This window comes from Salvia splendens, chromosome 3 (genome assembly GCF_004379255.2).
Source record: "Salvia splendens isolate huo1 chromosome 3, SspV2, whole genome shotgun sequence".
NCBI classification, from domain to species: Eukaryota; Viridiplantae; Streptophyta; class Magnoliopsida; order Lamiales; family Lamiaceae; genus Salvia; species Salvia splendens.
Window position 1 is genome coordinate 6,546,199 of NC_056034.1, and position 20,762 is coordinate 6,566,960.

The 20,762-nt window shown below is 38.0% G+C and overlaps 3 protein-coding genes and 1 non-coding gene across 5 annotated transcripts; 1 reads left to right on the forward strand and 3 right to left on the reverse strand.

Moving 5' to 3' along the window:
- Nucleotides 1–5,859: 5,859 nt before the first annotated feature.
- TRNAT-UGU lies at nucleotides 5,860–5,931 on the reverse strand. Its single transcript has one exon. It is a non-coding gene; the product is annotated as a tRNA-Thr (tRNA).
- An 80-nt stretch (nucleotides 5,932–6,011) lies between these two features.
- Nucleotides 6,012–9,915, forward strand: LOC121794611 (probable prefoldin subunit 5). The gene is made up of 4 exons (XM_042192858.1): nucleotides 6,012–6,234; nucleotides 6,313–6,416; nucleotides 7,508–7,585; nucleotides 9,672–9,915. Exons 1-4 carry the CDS (start codon nucleotides 6,054–6,056, stop codon nucleotides 9,753–9,755), a joined length of 447 nt encoding a protein of 148 aa, XP_042048792.1. The 5' UTR covers nucleotides 6,012–6,053; the 3' UTR covers nucleotides 9,756–9,915.
- A 30-nt stretch (nucleotides 9,916–9,945) lies between these two features.
- On the reverse strand, nucleotides 9,946–11,721 carry LOC121794610 (E2F-associated phosphoprotein). Its single transcript, XM_042192856.1, has 3 exons — nucleotides 11,618–11,721; nucleotides 11,366–11,531; nucleotides 9,946–10,311 (listed from the first exon to the last, which is right to left on the reverse strand). The coding sequence occupies exons 1-3, from the start codon at nucleotides 11,670–11,672 to the stop codon at nucleotides 10,068–10,070; spliced, it is 465 nt and encodes a 154-aa protein (XP_042048790.1). The 5' UTR covers nucleotides 11,673–11,721; the 3' UTR covers nucleotides 9,946–10,067.
- A 2,539-nt stretch (nucleotides 11,722–14,260) lies between these two features.
- LOC121795423 lies at nucleotides 14,261–20,397 on the reverse strand. Of its 2 annotated transcripts, none has more exons than XM_042193953.1 (9): nucleotides 20,128–20,397; nucleotides 19,112–19,346; nucleotides 18,836–18,922; nucleotides 18,520–18,689; nucleotides 17,883–18,025; nucleotides 16,618–17,207; nucleotides 15,778–15,890; nucleotides 14,784–15,027; nucleotides 14,261–14,702 (listed from the first exon to the last, which is right to left on the reverse strand). In XM_042193953.1, the coding sequence occupies exons 1-9, from the start codon at nucleotides 20,295–20,297 to the stop codon at nucleotides 14,478–14,480; spliced, it is 1,977 nt and encodes a 658-aa protein (XP_042049887.1). In that variant the 5' UTR covers nucleotides 20,298–20,397; the 3' UTR covers nucleotides 14,261–14,477. The 2 variants fall into 2 exon arrangements, with proteins under 2 accessions (XP_042049887.1, XP_042049886.1); XM_042193952.1 differs by having other exon boundaries at nucleotides 19,103–19,346.
- Nucleotides 20,398–20,762: the final 365 nt, after the last annotated feature.

The following is a 20,762-nucleotide window of genomic DNA, read 5'->3' on the forward strand; positions in this document are numbered from 1 at the left end:
GACGGGACGAGACGCTGCAACGCGTCCCGCCCCGGTTCCGTCACGCAGGAACGAAATACGGGCCACCCTCGTAACGCGTTGCGGGTGGCCTAAGGCGATCCACAACGCTGTTGTTATACCTTTCCTTAAACTACTATTTGCGGACCCCCATTGTACTTTTTTACTCCATTCCTTAACTAAAGAACGGAACCTGCAACCCTCCGTTCCTTATCCGTTCCTTTACCGTTCCTTAAATTACTATTCATTCAATTTCATTTTTTATTTTTATTTCCAACCCAATCCAATTAAAACAAACACACTTTATTAAAAAACACACAACATAAAAAAATTACAACTTAAAATTTAAAAAAATTAAAAAACACATAATTAAAATCCTAAAAAATTAAACGTTGCATAATTTAAAATAAAAATTTAAAGAAAATAAAAAAACTACTACTCCGCCGGCGAATCATCCCCCGAAGGCGGTGGAGGTGCAATAGGAGGCGGAAGGCCAAGTTGTGCTGCCATATGCACAATTCCGTTCCACCAGGCATGGTATTGGGAGGGCGAGAAGCAGGAAGTGTCCGCCATTGTGGCGGTCATGTACACCGCCATAAGGGTGTTCGAGCGTCCCCCGAGCCCGAGGCCGCCTGGCTTGATTAGCCTCGGCCCTTCCTCGCTCTAGCCGCCTTCGCCGCCTTGGTCCCTTGCGGCCGACGGCGCCCATGGCTGGATATCGCGGCATCGCTGGCCGTGCCCACAAACTCATGCGGTGCACCCTCTTGTGCGCCACTGCCCTCACCCCCGTCACCAGACGAGTATTGGCCACTCGCCGTGTGCTTCGTGCGCTTTGAGGTTGAGCCCGAGCTGGAGCGGACACCGCCAGCCCACCTTTCCTCGTCCTTGACGACCTGCCAAATATGAACATATTTGAATTGTTTACCGGTGTCCTGGTTGTAGATGCACAAAGCCGCCCTCAGAATGTCGGCTCCCGAAGCTCCGCTTTGGTAGTGCGCCGCTTCGGTCGAGTAGATGCCACGGAATTTTTTGACTTGTTTGTCGACTCGGCCAAAGTGAGAGTGGAACATCTTATATGTGCGCTTCCGGGACCCTTTCGGCTTAATCTGGTGGTAGATCTCAGTGACCTTTTCCCAGAAGCACTTGTTGGGTTGTTGATTCCCGACGACGGGATCGTACGAGACGGTGATCCAGGCGTTGTACACTGCCATCGTTTCGTTGTTGCTGTACGAATGCCGGCCTAGATCCTCCTCCTCCTCGCCCGCCTCCGACTCCGCCCTATAGCTTCGCCCGCCTCGGCCTTCTCCCCCGCCTCGGCCTCCTCCCAGAGTGGGTTCAACGGGGAAATCCTCCCGAATCTGGGATAATCCCTGCGAATACCGCGGGGCGGAGGGACGTGCGTATGCATCCACGTCAAAAGTGGGTGGTTGGTACCCACCCGGCGTCGCCGAACCCTGGGTGCCCGGCGTCGCCGAACAGGAACCACCCAGTGTGTTGTACATGGTCTCCCAATCATTAAACGTGTTGAGATCCCACCCGCCGGAGCCGCCACCACCACCGGAGTTGCCAACGCCGGACATTTTGTGACGAGATGTTAGATGAAAATTGGAGAGGAAATGAAGTTGATTTAGGAAGAATAGATGTGTAGTTGTGTGTGAAATGAGGATGAATTAGGAGTATTTATAGAGTAAAAAAAGAAAAAAAAGAAAAACGGATATAAACGGTAATATTACCGTTTAATAAAAAAAATTATTTTTTTTAAATTCAAATTTAAAAAAACGGTTATAAACGATATAAACGGTAATATTACCGTTTAATATTATTGTTGTCGTACCAGTCCCTGTACGGCGAGTTCAAGCACGAGGCCATCTGGGCGCTCTTGAGGGACAAGCAGAAGTTCCAAGGCGGGATTCTGCACACCGGGGCGACAAAGAGGACGAAGACCACCGAAGCTGGTGGTTACACGAGCAGCGAAAGCGGAACTCGTCCGGTGGACCTCAACCGGACGTACGGGGGCATTGAGAGTTCCGGCACACACCGATGTCCTCCCTGCGTCCCATAGGCGTCAAGGCTGCGAAGGCCAAGGGGAAGGCGGCGACGACATCATCCTTGACCGCCGCCGCCCCATTGCCGATCCCAGTCCCGCTGCAGACCCCGAACCCGACGGCCACCGCGTACGAGCAGTTGGCAACAATCTCGATAGCGAAGACGTTGTTGCAGACGCACAACACCCTCAAGAAGTGTACGGACCCCGCCGAAGCCGAATATCTCCGGGGGTTAATCGATGAGCTGCGCTGGAAGTTGGGAATTGCGTATATTAGCCTTGAATCGTGTAACTTTTGTTTAATGAATGCAAACTTCGCCGGTTTTTAATTAATCGTTGTGTTTTTTAATTTAGTTTGCATTACATATTTGAAAACATTTAAATTAATTAACAAAACAATAGTATATCATATAGAGCGCGTCTTAGGGCACCCCATTGCAGGTGAGGGTAGGAGGATAAAACTGATGACGTGACTCACCTTAGTGCGCCTCATTGCTAAGGGCACCCGCAACGCTGTGCCGTTGCGGTTCCTATGCCGTTCCGGCGGAACGGTTCCGCGGCGGCACGCGTTGCGGGCTTCGTTCCGTCGCCATTCCGTGCCCATGCCGTTCCTATGCCGTGCCGCGTTCCGTTCCGGAGGAACGCGGAACGAAACGTTCCGCCACGCGCCGAGACGACGTGGCGGCCTCCCATTCGACGCGTGAAGCCCACTCGCTGACCCGCGAGTGGGCTTCGTCCCGGTGACGCAATAATTCAATTTTTTTTAAAAAAAATTCGAATTTAATAAAAAAAAATTATTTTTTGCAACCGTAATGTGACCGTTTTTTTATATCCGCTTTGTATTTTTTTTTATTTTTTTATTTATTTATTCTATAAATACTCCTATTTCATACTCATTTCAATCACAAACACACATCTATTCCTCTCTATTTCCACCTCAATTTTCATCTCAAATCAACTCTGCTTTCCTTCTCCCAAATTTAATCAAACTAATGGATCCTTTTGAACAAATGCGTCAAATATTGCAACAATCACTTGAAGAAGATCGACGACGGGAGGTCGAAGAAGCCGCGCCACCCCAACCGCCTCAAATTCTGCAAAGGCGTCCGGGCAGCCTTCACTGACGAATTTCTCCGGAGGCCAAGCACGACCGGTTGTCAGTTCCTGCTCGACCTTCACGAAACAGTGCACGGATTCCCCGGGATGCTCGGCAGCGTCGATTGCATGCACTGGCAATGGAAGAATTGCCCGGTGGCGTGGAAGGGGTCCTACACGAGCGGCCACAAAGGCACCCACCCAACCGTTATACTTGAGGCCGTTGCCGACTACCGCCTTTGGATCTGGCACGCGTACTTCGGGGTCCCCGGGTCGAACAACGACGTAAACGTGCTCCACCAGTCCGACCTCTTGACCGAAGTTTTGGATGGTAAAGCGTCGGCCATCAACTTCGTCGCCAACAACCGGCTTTATAAAATGGGGTACTATCTCGCCGATGGCATCTACCCGAAGTGGCCTACCTTCGTGAAGACGTGCAGTGGGTCCGCGAACCCAAAGCAGGCTCTTTTTGCGCAGAAGCAGGAGGCTGCTCGCAAGGATGTGGAGAGGGCGTTCGGAGTTCTCCAAGCGCGCTTCAACATCATCAAAGCCCCGGCTCGTACGTGGTTCATGGAAAACATGGTCGACATCATGTATACGTGCATATTTGGGTAAATTTTGGCAGATGAAATTATTAAAATTGTGTACTTTTATTTTTTTAGGATTTTAATTGTGTGCTTTTTATTTTTTTAGGATTTTAATTGTGTGCTTTTTATTTTTCTAAAAGTTTAATTTTTTTTTAATGTTGTGTGTTTTTTAATAAAGTGTGTTTGTTTTTTAATAAAGTGAGTTTATTTAAATTGAATTGGGTTGGAAATAAAAAAAAATGAAATTGAATGAATAGTAATTTAAGGAACGGTTAAGAAACGGAGGGTTGCAGGTTCCGTTCCTTAGTTAAGGAATGGAGTAAAAAAGTACAGTAGGGCCCTCAAATAGTGATTTAAGGAACGGTATAGGAACGGTATAGGAACAACGTGGTGGATGGCCTACTGAGCTAAGGTTTGGTTAAATATTGATACACATTACTATAAGCATAATTAATCAGTTCACATCTAGTCTAGGGTCTAGCAATAAACTTACAAACTGCTGAAAATGGTGGGGTCATTTTAATCATGACTTTGAAATTTCAATTAACTTTAATTTTTGTCAATCACATCATTGGGTATATGGTGATTGAATAATGATCCATTAATTACGAAAACGAAACTCGCGGAGTTGAATACTTATAAAAAAAAATTAATACAATAAATAAAAATGAAACTCGTAGAGTGGAGGTATAAATTAAATAACATCATCTGTTATAGTGTACGATTGTTGATTCCTTTGAGTATCCATATTTTGAAACACTCAAAATTCTTTCATTAAAATAGTAGCGAACATTTCTTCTCACTATATGCAACCAATAAATATCGTTCAACCATTAATCTCCTATATTAATTTTCAGCTCTGACCTAATTTTGATTGGCGAAAACACTCTTTTTATACAAAACTCTTTCAATCTTGTGATCCTCGCCCAATTTCCTATCAACTAGTACCACATTATTTTCAAATCGTGATGGTTCTTGTTTAATGCTAGCTCTAGAAGACCCGATACAAATCCGTGATGGTTTAGCAAAATATGTATCCAGTGGTACTCGTGGTTCGTTGGTGGGTCGATCTATATCCCATCCGCATCCGTCGATGGCTAGTGCATAATTTGATTTGTGGAACAAATCAATTTATTTCAGACATTTGTGACGTTTCATAATCACATACTAATATTTAGTTGACGTATAACTTTTAATCTCTCATAGTATAATAATGCATGAACACAGCTTCCATTTTTTACGATTTTTATCGTGTATCGTATCGAAAATATCGGTATGAAAGAATTTCATATTGTTATCGTATCGAAAGTTTAGATATATTGAATTTTGATATATCGAACATTCGATATGGATAATATCGATATCATTACCTTATCGATATTTTGATATATCGTACCGAAATTCGGTATACCGTTCAGAACGATATATCAAATATCGATACTTCAATATTGTATCGAAATTTCAATATATTTCGATATATATGGTATATATCGATAATTCAATATGTATTGATTTTCAATATAATTCGTTATACCGAAAATATTGATATATATCGTATATTCGATATAAAACGATATATCACGGTACAAGAAAATTCATATCGTTATCGTATCAAAAACTTACGATACGGTATTGTATCGTATCGAAAATTACGATATACCGAAAATTTGATAAATTTTCGATATTTTTCAATACGATACGAGCGATATATCATTTTTTCGGTATTTTTCCCCAGCCCTAGGAGTGAGTCATCCTCGGATGATTTGAATACTTTAATGCACAATGAGAATTTTAATTTTTCTTGCACAAAGATTAGAAAAAACAAATTTTATGCGATTACTATTAATTTTCAGAAATAAGTTTTGTGATTAAATTAAAGTTGATGACATAAATTCCTTTAAAAATAATATGGTCGTCGAAAAAAGTAAAAAACAGAGCTATATTCTTCCTAATTTTATATACCAGATGAAGAAAATCAAATGTTTAATAAAAGTAAATACTACTAATAAATAAAACTAATAACCCATGATATTGTATGCAGAATCATCTTGTTTTTTATCAGAAAAATAAAATAATAAAAATCGAAATGAGAATAACAAGATAGGAAAATAATGTAATGACGTAAAGGAAAAGAATTGCCCCCATGCAGGATCGAACTACAGACCTTCAGTTTACAAGACTGACGCTCTACCACTGAGCTATAGGGGCTACTTATTTTCAAATTTACTAATTAAGAATATATTAGCAATACACGTAGATTCTAGGAGTGTTTACCAGTAGAGGTGGAATTGAAGTGAAGAAGTAGAGTAGAATTCTCAGCGGTGAGAAAAATGGCGGCGACACCGCGAATGGAGTTGGAGAAGATGAGCGTGGAGCACCTGAGGGGTTTGAAGGAGCAGGTCGATATGGACGTCAATCTACTCCAAGACAGTCTCAACAACATCCGCTCCGCCAATGCCCGCCTCGAGATCGCCTCCGTCGCCCTCCACGACCTCTCTGTCCACCCCCGAGGTCCGCACTCCACGATCTATTCCTGTTTCCTAGTTTACATGGAGTTTGACGGTTTCTTCATCTAATTTTATGTGGCAGGGAAGAAGATGCTGGTGCCCTTGACGGCGTCGCTTTACGTGCCGGGAAAGTTGGATGATGTGGAGAAGGTCTTAGTGGACGTCGGGACCGGTTATTTCATCGAGGTTAGCGCCGCAAATATTCACTATCTATTCGCGATTCACTTCAATGTAACCTTGTGTATTGTTTTTAATTTTTTGGAAGGTAGAATTGTGTCTCGAGCCCTAGCTTTTGTTTTGCAGTTGATTAGTTAGCATGTCTTGCATATCACAGCTCGGTTTTCGTAGTGGTGGATCTCTTGAGACTTGAATATGATGTTGGTTTGCTGAATTTATGGGGGCTTTATTTGTTTTTCTTTGAGGTTGTGAGTTGTCTCTGGTGTGCTACATAATCCAGACACAGGTATATGTAAATGTGAAAGTTTTGTGTACAGAAGGCTTGATTGTGTGTTTATAGCTGGAAAGTTGAACTCAGTCTCCCACTTCTATATGTATGAATTATGATACATGTGTGAATCTTAAGTTGTTAGTCTTGGGGAATGGTAGAAGAACAATGTGGGGATTTAACGGCACAAAGGCAATGCGGCCTTTTGGGTTGGATAAGCTAACGTTTCTGAACAAATTTAATAGGATACTGCATAATAGGGACTCTTGTTCAGTTTTGAGTATATATGTCTTATAGTGAGGTTAGAAAGGGTGGCAAATAACAACTTTCTTGAGATTATTGTGTAAACTCTAACTCTTGATGATGCATGGCATGCTCCTTTACTTATAAAGCCAGAGATGCTGCTTCTTTTAGTTGATATTCTCATCCCATTATAATCCATGTTTCTCTTTTCCACCATGTTTAGCCATGACATTATGTCAATATGTTCACAATAGGAAAGCATGAATTTACTGTACCAACCTCAAAGTATTTCTAAAAGTCACATAGGTTAACACACAGACTATAATGCCTTCAGTGTTTAAAAATTATAAGATGCTGGTCTTTATATAGTAAAATAGCTAAGATTCTGTGAAGTTGGTCTAGATCTTTATGCTTGCTTCAAGAAGTAGTAGACTCTTCTCTAGTCTCACCCTTATCCTAACCTGTTAGTCTGCCGATACAATTTGTGCTCTTTCATATCATCTAGCCTTGCATATTTCTTGAGATAAATCCCCAACTTAAAATAATTTTGTTGATTGAAGTCCTAAGTCTGATGTTTCAATCTAAGCAGAAAACTATGGTAGAAGGCAAAGATTATTGTGAGCGTAAAATTGCTCTGCTCAAGTCGAATTATGACCAACTTCTCGAGGTATGTGTTCTGAAACTTCTCACATCATTTTTTAGATGTTACTCCTAATATCTGTTTATTGATATCCTCGGCCGTAGAAGTGAGAAATTACTCAAGATACGTGGTTGGAAGACAGCTCTTAATATTTTGTCCTTTTTTCTTTAATTGACCTTGTTTTTCTATAAATAAGATGCCACTTTTACCTCATATTTTGTAATTAGCAACTTCTCTTGCTTGTCCATTTTGAGTAATCAACTTCCAATTATTGTGTTTCATGCATAAGAAATTTAGGAGAAGAAGCTAGGGGAGTGTACATCTTACTCATGAAATATCACCTTAAGGACATTCTCTCGACATGAAACCCAAAGATTAGTCGGTAAGGTAGAAATTTCAAAGTGATGGGAAATGTGCCTTGATAAGGCTCAATTCATGCATCGATTTAAGGGTAAAATGTACTCTACTTGATCGGTTTATCGCGCAAAGCAAGTGTTAAATATGCAGGAATGCCGTTTGACCAAAGCAACAAGACCAAACTGATCAAGCGAGTACAATAGGCGAAAAAGACCAGATTTCAGGGGAAGTTGATCAAGGGGAGTAATCAAGCAGTTAAGGAGGGGACCACTGGATGTCAGAAGAAGGACACGCGAGGCTATGAGCTGGATGGTGCGCAACATTCTGTTATCAAGGACAAAGTTCTAGAAGGGGACACGTGCTGATATATGAGACGCAAGGACAGAGCTAAGTCACGAATTTGTTACTGAAAAGCGTCGTCGTTCTAGAAGAGCACGTAGCAATCAATGAGTCGCTCACTCTCAGCATGAGCGAATATACCCTGCCAAGATCGTTATCCAGCTGGAGGTCGTGCCGAGCCTATAAATAGAGAATGTGCCACCACATGAAAGAGATCCGATCTTTTACTTTCCGTCTAGTTTAGCTTAGTTATCTAGCTTAGTTCAGTTCTCTAGAATAGCTTAGCTTAGCTTAGATAAAATAATGTTTAGTTAGAAAGGGACTGAAGAAGCGCGGCAGAATACTTGTTATCTGTCGGCGAAGTCTTAAGTTTCCCGCCGAGGCTCTTCTCGGTTTTACTTGCTTTCGTAATTTCCAGAGTGTTAGCTTAGTTTAATCGAAGTTGTTTCCGTTTTCATCCTCGCATTTACTACTTTAGTTTCAATGTCGTTATGATGCACTTGATCCAGTAGTTAAATTTACATTGTTCAAATTAATCAGTTTAATTCTGTCTAGAGTAAAATCAGTAGTTAAAAACTTTCAAGTTAAAGCGTGGCAGCAGCCAACCCCTGTTCACTATTCACACACTTGATACACCAACTTCTCTGTGGGATTGACCCCGAACTTACTGCTTTACTGTTAAAGCAGTGCAAAATTGGGAGTTATAAATTACTTTGGTGGGTAAACGAGATAAAGCGAGATCGACTTGATCAAGTGGCAACGACATTTGCTAACTGATCCAACCGGTTCAGTTTTCTTTCCATATAACTTGGTCCGACGTCGCTCTTGTCGTTCGCCTAATCCTCGCCATGCCACTTTGAAATTTGAAGGACATGAACATTGTCTCATATGCTCATGCTACTAATTCTCCTCTTCTCTGACCTTTTGCATAATCAACTCCAGTGTGCCAATTTCATTCATTAAGATTGTAAATTACATGGAGCACTGAGACTTAAAATGGTCCTCCCTCTGTCCACCATTAGGAGTCTCATTCATAGGCGACATGAGTTTTAAGAAATGTTAAGAAAAGTGGGTGGAAAAAAATTAGTGGAATATGAGTCTCACTTGTATATATTAGTTTTAAATGAAATGTGAGTGGAATGAGTTAGTGGAAGGTGAGACCTTATTACCATTTTTATGGTAAAAGTAAACCGAGACTCCTATTCGCGGACAGACTAAAATAGAAAAACGGGACTCCTATTCGCGGACGGAGGGAGTATACGATAATACGAATACTCTGAAATCAAAATCAAAACAAAGCTTAAGTCACAAAACATATTGTGTTAAGACTGTAGATTTCATACTACAGGTGAGCAATACGAAGCCTATTACCACTGTATGCAATCGGTATCTTGGTCATAACTGAAACTAAATGCAGGTGGCCGCAAAAAAGAGAAGTATAGCAGATGAAGCGGGGGCTATATTACAAGCAAAGTTGAAGCATTTGCCCCCCTCAAAGTGATTGTGTTTTAGATTGTAACAACTTGGTACTTGCCATTCTTACATTTGGTTCTGCTTTAAAAACGTATTGAGCAGTAGATGGTTTGATAGGAGCACAGAGAGTTAAAATGATATTGTTGTTTTGGGATGGCAGTTTCCGATCATATTCATGTTTTATGCTATGGATGTGTGTACCTAATCAGCTAGCAAAATTCCATATAATTTTCTTCTATTCATTCAAATACTGAAGTAAATAATTCTCTGTATACTTTAGAACCGCTCTGTTTCATCTAATAGTGCAAGAGAACCTTAGTAGATATTCAAAAGGCAAAAGTCATGCTTCGCTGGGAATAACATTCAAGAAATGATAGATCTCATCCTCGTCAATAACACCCACATCTGTTGAGCAAATTGCACAGCAGACGCGTTTAATTGTCTCAGCTGCACCGGTTTGATCTGTTACAGCTTGAGAATTTCTTGTGTTCCTCTTTCGTCTGCTTCCTGGTTTTGGCACTTCCTCCTTTATTCTACAGTTGACAACAAAAACAGCTCGGTATTGGGTTACGTACTTGTCGTGCCTGCATTAACAGAATGTAAGTTAATAATCCAAGAGTAGATATAACCTGATTATGCATACATGAGTCCAGTGTTGATGCAGAAATTCACAAGTCCGATGGTTAGTAGAAGCATGTGCTGATCGGATTTTTGGGAGACGAACCAAATGGTAAAAAATAAGTCATAGTGTTACATAAAGTCACAAGCTAATATTACATTGGAAAATACACAAAACTAAAGTCATACAAAGCAAATAATACATTTATTTTTCAAATATAATTTCCATTAGTTTGCATTTTATCTTTACATCCAGTGGAGATAAGTGATCTTTCTCCAACAACTAATCAACATTTTCTCTTTCATCTTCATATCATTTCTTTGTATCTTTTCACGTTCTAACTCCAGTTGAGCCTTCTCTAGCTCAACCTCATAATCTAAGGCTAACCTCCATGCATGAATTTCCGCAGCTAATACTTTATTGGCAGAATCAGATTGTGTTTTCTTACATTTTCCTTTTCGTTTTGCCTTGCCTCTGCCAATAGGCCGAGAACTGAGAAGTACTTGGATTTTCAGATAAGGGAGTTTCTGGATTTGAAGAGATAGAAAACTCTTTAGATGCAATCCTCGTCCCTTTTAAGTTGCAAACACTTTGTTGATCAACAACATCAATGTAATGATGAACATGTGCTATATCACGAATACTCCAGTTGGAATGATAACTCATAATTTCATTTGCAAGGGTTGATGAGAATAATTTGGTTTATATTTATTTCAAGCATTATTAGAATCAGTGGCAATAGCCTAAGCAGCCATTATTAGAATCAAGCATAAGGGGATTGGAGGCCTTCATATTTATGAACTCTTCAACAATGTCCACAAAGCTCAAGAGAAATTGAGCCGATTCACCTACTTCATGTTTCTTTAATTCTAACCTACATTGGATCAATTTACAACTAAGGCAGCAACAAAATGGGAACATAACTAACGGAGATTAATTACTACAGAATCAACAAAGAATAAGTAAGGGTTTCAGTTTCCCCAATCTAATCGGAAACTGGAATGAGAAGAGAAGAATACCTCTGGCAATCCAAAGAGAGGGTAGTGAAACAAGCAGGGCAGCTCAGCACAGCGTCGGAGGTTCGGCCTCCTCTTTGTTTCTCAGCCCATGATTCGTTCTTCTCATCCAATTTTGGGTCGTAAAATTCGGGCTTCGTGCTGTAATCAATCTCTTCATCATCCGATACTACAGCCAACAAAATTCACAAATTAAACCCTAAACCCCCAAAAATTTAAGTCACAAATTCACAAGACGGGAGAGAAGATGTTCACCTATTTTCTCAGAGTCGCGATTGGGGGAATCTTCAGCTTCAATTTTTTCATTCATTTTTGCAGCCTCTGGAATTTTTAATATTTCGCTTGTTTTTTCGTAATCCGAATATGCACAAAGTACTAATACAACTTTATATATATATATATATGCTGGCCTGCATGCACACGTGACTACGGGTGGTTTGGTACTGTATACCGTATTGTGAGTGTCATACTATATACCGTACCGAAAGTTCCGATATGACAAAACACAATACCGATACCGTATCAAATTTTTTTGTATACCGAAAATTCGGTAAGGTAGTTTTTTATACCGTTATCATACCGTGTTTTCGGTATACCGAAATGTGGCACAACATACCGTTATTCCTGAAAAAAATCTATTATACCCAAAATATTCAAAAAAACAATTCTAGTGTTCAACTACTTCAAAAAGTCCAAAACAATTAAACTTCACCACATCAAATCTTATTCATACAGTAATTCTTTTTAAATTTTAGTATAAATATAACATAAATATATATATGTGAATGTTAAGGTCCTACTACCTCCTTAGTGTTAAACATCAAACAGATCACAGCCTTTGGATCATTCGATTTGATGGTTGTGATAAACTACATATTATATTATTAGTCAAGTTACATTATTACACTAAAATGCTACATTATTTTACTAAAATTGTACATTATTAGCTAAGTTACATTATTAGACTAATAATCTACTTTATTAGATGACACGTGACATTAATCTAACCGTTAGATCACAAGATCCAATAGATAACAAATGTTTTACATGTTGAAAATGAATACATCACCCCTATAAATATATGTTTATATATGCAATAATCAATCGGTATACCGGTATGCCACGGTATACCGAAGTGTCGGTATATATCTACGATTCGGTATACCGTGGTATACCGCGGTATAGGAAATCTAATGCCGTTACCCTACGGAATCTTTCGGTACGGTATCGTACCGTATTGAAAACTACGGTATACCGAAAAATTGGTATTTTCGGTATTTTTTAGGTACGGTAAGTCCGGTATTTCGGTATAATTCCCCAACCCTACATGTGACGAAAAAGGTCTTCAATTAAAATTTGTGTATTAACTATTAAGTAGTACTCCCTCCGTCCTACTAGATGTCACACTTGGAGATTAGCACGAGATTTTAGGAGGTGTTGTTTTGTGTATTAAGTGGAAAGAGAAAATAATATATTTATATTAATGTGAGAGAACTTTTTCTAAAAAAAGAAATGTGACATCTTTTGTCAGACAAACTAAAAAGGAAAGTGTGACATTCTGGAGTCTGGAGTGCGCCTTCATAATTTTTTTTTACTTTGGGCGGCTGATGAAATTAAAATCACAAATTTTAATTGAAATTTTAGTTAAAATTGATCAATGAACTTATGCATATTAAAGAATTTCCCATAAGTTCAATTTTTCCCTAAATAAAATTTGACGTGACACGTATAATAAAATTAAACAAAACAGTCAACATAAGAAGCGCTTTTAATTAAGTGTAAATATATATATGGGGAACGTTAAGGTCCTACTACCTCCTTAGTGTTAAGCATCAAACAGATCACAGCCTTTGAATCATTCGATTTGATGGTTGTGATAAGCTACATATTACATTATTAGTCAAGTTACATTATTACACTAAAATGCTACATTATTTTACTAAAATAGTACATTATTAGTTAAGTTATATTATTAGACTAATAATCTACTTTATTAGATGACACGTGACATTAATTTAACCGTTAGATTACAAGATCCAATAGATAACAAATGTTTTACCTTTTGAAAATGAATACATCACCCCTATAAATATATGTTTATATATGCAATAATCAATCGGTATACCGGTATGCCACGGTATACCGAAGTGTCAGTATATATCTACGATTCAGTATACCACGGTATAGAAAATCTAATGCCGTTACCCTACGTAATCTTTCGGTACGGTATCGTACCGTATCGAAAACTACGATATACCGAAAAATCGGTATTTTCAGTATTTTTTAGGTACGGTAAGTCCGGTATTCAGGTATTTCGGTATAATTCCCTAACCCTACACGTGACGAAAAAGATCTTCAATTAAAATTTGTGTATTAACTATTAAGTAGTACTCCCTCCGTCCCATAGTAGATGTCACACTTGGGGATTGTCACAAGATTTTAGGAGGTGTTGTTTTGTGTATTAAGTAGAAAGAGAAAATAATATATTTATATTAATGTGAGAGAACTTTTTCCAAAAAAGAAAATGTGACATTTTTTGTGAGACAAACTAAAAAGGAAAGTATGACATTCTGGACTCTGGAGTGCGGCTTCATAATTTTTTTTACTTTGGGCAGCTGATGAAATTAAAATCACAAATTTTAATTGAAATTTTAGTTAAAATTGATCAATGAACTTATGCATATTAAAGAATTTCCCATAAGTTCAATTTTTCCCTAAATAAAATTTGACGTGACACGTATAATAAAATTAAACAAAACAATCAACATAAGAAGCGCTTTTAATTACGTGTAAATGATATTATTTTGTGTTTTACTTAGTTTTAAAATCTCTCATACATTTTCCCGAAATTCTAAATCATATTCAAATACCAAAATTTGTAATTTTAGGAACCAATAGTCCTTTTATTTTTAATATATACGAGGAAAGGGTCTACAGCATGTATGGCCTTCTTAGCATGAGTATATAATAGTACTACAACACAACATTTCACCTGGATAATGGTGAAATTAAACTGATGTTGACAAATATATAGGCCTGCACTAGTATTTTTCCAAGACAACCTAATACATTAAGGGAAAATATTTACACAGAGAAAGTAGAAAATGGTTGGTGATCATTTCCTCTTTTTGTCATCTAGCTTGACAATCTGAACAGGAGCTGCTGGTATCCTGATCCACCATTCCTTCAACCTTCTCATCCCTCTTTCAGTATCTTCCCTTCTCAACGGCATATATCTCGTGAAATACTCCAGAAAACCCATCAAGATCACATATCTCAATGGCACAAATACAAGTCCCAAAGCCATTGCAATCAACACCACACTCAGCTTATCCGTCGCCTGCCATTCAAAACACAAATCTCATTGTTACAGCAACAACATCTAGTTTTATAAGAGTCGACATTGCCGAAAAGAATATACCTGTGGTGCAACAGCAAAAAGAAGTGCTCTTATTTTTAGAAAAGCGACATTGCCACTTTGGATTAATGACTCAACTTGCGATATTGCTTCTTGTAATAGTAGCAGCTGCTCCACTGCATTCTTACTAGGGGGAGCTACAATTTTGCATGCCTCCAGTTGTCTTCTTCTCCAAAAGTATTTGCGCCACAGCATCACGAGTGCCATAAATACCAAAATGGATGGTACTAAGTACTTGCTCCAACCCCTGAAAATTGTAATGCACCTTTTACATACAGTTACAACTTGCAACGGATTTGGTACAACCCCATTTTTTAGATGCTACACAATTTTAAGCAAACAACTCCCTTTATAACTACTCAAATTTCCTAATAATCACTAACAAGTCTATGAATACATGTCTGAAACCTTTGCCTCAGCTATATCCTATGTTTAGAGATCAGAGGAGAAACTAAAATTCAGCTGAACATTAGAGGATTCCTATAGCTTATAACCCAAGCAGGAGAACCAAAGAATTTCCCTTAGTGGGCTGTGGACAAAAAGAATTTTTGGGAACAGCATGCCCATCTCATATAAACAACTTAGATAAAAAAAATGTCCAATTCTAGAATTTTGGAGATCATTTTCTCATTTCTTCCTGGAAAGTATGACTCAAGCAAAAGCGGGTTTCTTCTTAAATCCAGCGTTTAGGAGCAAAAATAATTTTAAAAGAAACAAGCAAGATTGTGCGCGATTATTACTACAAGAACTTTGCCTGAGAGCATATTGAATAAAATGGTTCAAACAAGACATGCACACAGACATGATGGTAATTGATCAGTTGGTAAAAAAGTTAAACTAAGTTGATACGGTATTTTGTGTGACCTGTGATGTGATAGGAGTTTTTGCAATTCAAACATTTTTTACAGCCTGTAACTCGAAGTGGCATGATCTTGTGCAGTTTATAGAGTAAGAGTAGTGCAGCAGTATAAGAGAAAGATATGATAGTGTTTCTTACCTAACTATCAAATAGCTAAATATTACCACAAACATCAATGACTTGTAGGGATCGTTCCAGGAAGCCAGACGTTCAATCCGGCTATATATCTCAATAACTGGGAAGAGCAACTCCTGCAGACAAAAGGCTATCATTTATCAGGGAAAAGCAAGGAACAAGATACATATAACCCAAGAACGGTATTCACTTAACCGACCAAACAAAGTCATATTATCTCTTCCATCACCTATTGGTGGCATTCTCCAAGAGGAAATATGATCTCATATTCTTATGATATGAAGAATAATCACTGTTAAATTTTCTTTCATGAGTTTTGTCATCATATAAACACATTAACAGTAAGAAACAGGGTGGAATTTAGGCAGCATTTACTGTGTGTGGGCTTTTGGCAGAATCTTCTCTTTAGTTTTCCCTTGTACTTACTTTCCATCTTTTACATGTTTATGCAGCTGAAATTTAATACTAGTATAACTTCTCTGCCACAAAAAACTTTTTAGGAACACTAGTCCATCTAAAATGGAATATAGCTTTCAAAATAACCATTCATGTGAAGTAAACTCTGACAATTAAGACTTGTTAATCAATACCTTCCCGATAAGGCAAAAAAGAGTGTACCAAATTTTAATCATCTAGAAAACCAAGTTCACTTACATTAATAAGTCAATCAAAGAAGCATCATTGATTAAAATATAAAATTAATAGCTTACAGCATCATACACAGTATATATTTGCCAGCAAATTGGAGAAAAAGGTTCACTTATATGCTAAAACGGTTAAACCTGCATCAAGAAAAAAGAAGGAAAAAAGAATGTAACTGGAAAATTAATGTAATAAGGGAACCTTCATCACTGCTACATTTGTATCGATCCCTTCAACTTTCACTTGATCCACAGTGGCTTGAGCAGCTTCAGCCTTTCCAGTGTCCTGTTCCAACTGCTTCACGACAGCTTCTAGAGGATTTGCTACACCAACATGAAGATTCCCAGCGGGATATGTTGCTTCTACATTTACTTCTTCCTCTTTCGGTGAAACAATTGTTAGTCTAATAAGCGTCAGAAATGCAACAGGGAATATGGGCCGTCTATTTGCATTTGGAGAAACAGAAACATCTTGCTGGCCAGCACTAGGAGTTATGAGGGCCATTTGACTCGCTAGAGTTTCTATTATCATATCTCCACCCGGAAGACTTTCAGCCAAGTTAAAACACAACAATGCTTTGTAGTTGGACAATGAGATGCGGAAGGCCTCTCTAACTGCATGAAACTGAAAAATTCCAAGAATCGCCCGAGCAAGCACTTCTGATTGCTGATTTCCCTTTAAACCATATTTCCTATTGAACCTGTGGGCCCGTAGAATCTCCAGACAGATATCTAACCAATAGTCTCTCCTCGAGCAACCTTTGAATTCAGGAAATTCCAGACACACAGGCTCTGCTATATACCAAAACTAGAGTCAAGAGTCAAGACTCACAATATAATTATATTATTTAAGAATACATGTATATGTGTAAATGAGCTAGAGACCATACGTGGTTGTTGACTTGTACATAACAGCTTTATCAAAGAGACGAGCACCCAGTGGTCCAGTTAATTCAGGCTTTACAACTTGTTTCATGTCAGTAGCTAGATCATATTTTACAGCTTTGTCATATATACCAACGCCAGGCTCAAAGTAAAGAGCATGGTTTGTTAATGTCAACCGCCCTAAAATGGTCAAACAAGATGGACAGCCAATATAAGATAATGGTTCAATGTTAGATGGTGAACATTTCAAATATCAAAACTAGACTAAATCAAATAATTATAAGCAACACAAATCATAGTGCAAATCTTTAAATTTTAAGATTGTGAAATCATCTAACAATTACTTGTTTTTCTAAGTAGATACATTCAGATATTCATTATTACAATCATTTTAAGATGTACCAGAGGATATAGAATAAAACAATACCATACAATGCACAGTCGTTAAAGAAATAATTTAGAATATAACTTTTCTGTCTGAGGTGATACTCTTATTTCCTGGGTGTTTCATTCAGATATTATCATATTACAGAGAATCTTAGACCAACTAAATCAGCTCCAAAAGGAGACGTTACAGCTTACCTGGCCATGCAGACATGCCAATATGCTGTAAAACTGGCTGTGTGGGAACTGTGCCATCAACATCTATAATAATTTCATCATCAGCAAGTGAAAGAGCGGCAATGGCCTGTGGTCCCAATGCATTTTGTGCTGACTTTGCAACCCTGCACCACAAGTAGGAGTCACTAAGATTTCCAGAACATACATAATTGGCAATCCATCCCATTTTCAGCTAAAGCCCAGATGAAAAGATACATGCACCACACTATAAATATTTATTAAGAAAGTTTAAATTAAAAAAAAATGCAACTAGAAATTATCATTTAAAACAAATGTGAAACAACAAGTTATCAGGGTGCATACGATGCAAATAGTTTTAAGCACATTTGTTTTTGCTGTAAAGTACTCAATCAAATGAAGGCAAGTTGAGAGATTCTCAGCATCTACGCATCACCAAAGGTAGTTTTGTTATCTTTCAGTGGTTAAATTTTGATAAAAAATACTGAGATAAGATTCATTACAGGGATTATATCCATCTTTAAACTTAACAAACTAACCCAACTACTTCAGATCTGCTACGAATCAAGTTCTTTAAAAAGATAAGGCAAAGCAAATACAAAGAACATGGAGGAAGTTAGATAAAGGAAGTGATGCATACTTATCAAGACTTCGAAGGTATTTGTCATATATCAGAAAATGAAGTCGGGAACCTGAAGAACTGGTCAGAACATCAAAAAGATTGTGAACCGTGGTTACATCTGCAATAACTGGACAGGCAGGAGCTATCCGAGCAAAAGCCTCTGGCCCAACAGTTTTCTTGTCATCAACCTTATGTTTACAATAACATAATTGACATAAATGGTGCTGGTAATATGATATAACAAATTCATAAATAAAAAATTTCCAGAACATATGTAGCACGAGTTTCTTAATAGTCAATACTAACACTGAACTCATTTGAGTGATAAAACCACCTGAAAAGCCATTTTGGTTGAATTGGAATAAAATAATGACCAACCATCTTCACCCTCCACGTCCTGATTGCTGCAAGAAGCTGTTTCCTGCAATGACATATTACTCATGAGACCAAAAGTGATAGCGAACTGATAATAAAACAGGAATTCACTTCACACACCCACCCTCTTGTGAAAAGTCTAAATAGTGGAGTACTCCATTAGTACAAAACAATTCAAACAATCATCTGATAGACATTATACTTTTGGCAAAGAAAATATTAGTACCAATCGTACTTTATCTATGAGGTTACTATCAACACCAGGATCATCCCATGCGACCATCATGTCAAATGTCAGGTGGCAAAATTCCTTGTCAGTTAAATAATTGGGTTTTGTGGTGGCCAAATGCAGTGCTTTATATGAGCAGAATTCAAGGAAGTTCCTAGCGTAGGATGGAGGTTGCCTAAGTTTATCAGGTAGCTCAACATCGAATAGGGCCTGTAACTCTTTGGCTGATATGCCAAGAATCCTACAAGAAATTCATAGAGTTAGAAATCATTCTTCATATAGACATAACTCGTGCACAGCACAAGGAATCAATGAAGTGTTATCTAAGGAACAGTAGAAACAAAATTATGCAGTAATTACTATATTAGCTGTACTTAATTGCAATGATTCAACCTGCACCATGGAATCATCTTCGAATTGATGAAGGGAATTCGCAACTGAAGTAAAACTTACAGGCAAACATAAAACAAATAATATACAACCCCTTTAAAGATATCATAATATAACGCTATCCCTTGTCATACATTAATGTGTTGATACAAAGAAACATAGTGCCAACACACATGTGTGCCAATACAAAGTATTCACGTGTTTTTTAAACCCTATCAACTATAGAATATATCTAACACACTACAAAAGATCATGTTCATCACTATTCCATTTCTTGTAAGAAAGAAACAAGAGCAATCATACAAAAATAGTTGGATATTTTCAAAACAACTGGAAGTTGGAGTCACTTGAATTTGTGTGTAGTTATTTATCTCATTTCCTTCTCACTGTTTTATACTATTACGGGTAAGAAATTGGAGTGCATTGAGAATCAAATTAGCTAGATTGACTAGCCCAAATTACTGCGACGATCGTATGATCCTGTTAAAGTAATTGCAAGCATGCAAGCAATGCTTTTCCCGACACCACCGTACAACGCACAAGCATATCAGGAAACAACAATATCTACCGTTCCAGGTGTATTCAACATAGAATGGCACAGAAGGGTGAGAAACAGAGTCGAAATCAATTACTTGGAGCAACGAGAAACAACGGAGTTGGTGTGAGGTGCGAGAAAAGGAAGCGGCGGATTGTCGTTGGGCGGGTTCTCGGCAGCGGCGGCGCTGGTCTTCTTGGAGAAAATTGATTTCAAAATCCAGAGACTTTGGTTCTTTGGCGCCGGTTCTGCATTCTGCTTGTCCATTGATCTCGAAATCGTCCGCGGAAATAGAAAAACCCCCCAAGTTTGTGAGGATTTGGTTGCTGGTTTTCAGTTTATTTTGCCGACTCAATCACACACACATTCTTTTCTTCGTCATTCACATTCCTAGTTTACCACCATTTTTACGTAAAATCTAAAATATTTTTTTTCTAAAAGACTAAATTCCAAATTTGCTTTATATTTACTCTAAAAAGAATTTTTGGATCAAAATAGTGACTTAATTATAAATCTAATTAATCATATTAATTTAATTAATTTAATATTAAAATTTAATATTTCCACTAATAAAATATTAAAACTCGTAAAATATTTTTTACATATAATATAAATATTAAAAGTTACAAAATACTTTTTTACCTATAATAAAAATACATTTGAATTAAAATTATAAAATATTCAAAAGTTTAATTTTTGTTATATGTAAAATTATAGGTAAAATATTTTATC

Coding starts and splice junctions, on each gene's coding strand:
- LOC121794610 (XM_042192856.1), bottom strand. CDS start 11,672: ATGAATGAAAAAATTGAAGCTGAAGATTCCCCCAATCGCGACTCTGAG. Junction 11,532..11,617: donor TCGCGACTCTGAGAAAATAG/GTGAACATCTTC, acceptor TGTTGGCTGTAG/TATCGGATGATGAAGAGATT. Junction 10,312..11,365: donor CTCTCTTTGGATTGCCAGAG/GTATTCTTCTCT, acceptor CTGTTAATGCAG/GCACGACAAGTACGTAACCC.
- LOC121794611 (XM_042192858.1), top strand. CDS start 6,054: ATGGCGGCGACACCGCGAATGGAGTTGGAGAAGATGAGCGTGGAGCAC. Junction 6,417..7,507: donor GGACCGGTTATTTCATCGAG/GTTAGCGCCGCA, acceptor CAATCTAAGCAG/AAAACTATGGTAGAAGGCAA. Junction 7,586..9,671: donor ATTATGACCAACTTCTCGAG/GTATGTGTTCTG, acceptor AACTAAATGCAG/GTGGCCGCAAAAAAGAGAAG.
- LOC121795423 (XM_042193952.1), bottom strand. CDS start 20,297: ATGGACAAGCAGAATGCAGAACCGGCGCCAAAGAACCAAAGTCTCTGG. Junction 19,347..20,127: donor GTTGTTTCTCGTTGCTCCAA/GTAATTGATTTC, acceptor AATTTCTTGTAG/GATTCTTGGCATATCAGCCA. Junction 15,028..15,777: donor TTTAGCTATTTGATAGTTAG/GTAAGAAACACT, acceptor TACAATTTTCAG/GGGTTGGAGCAAGTACTTAG.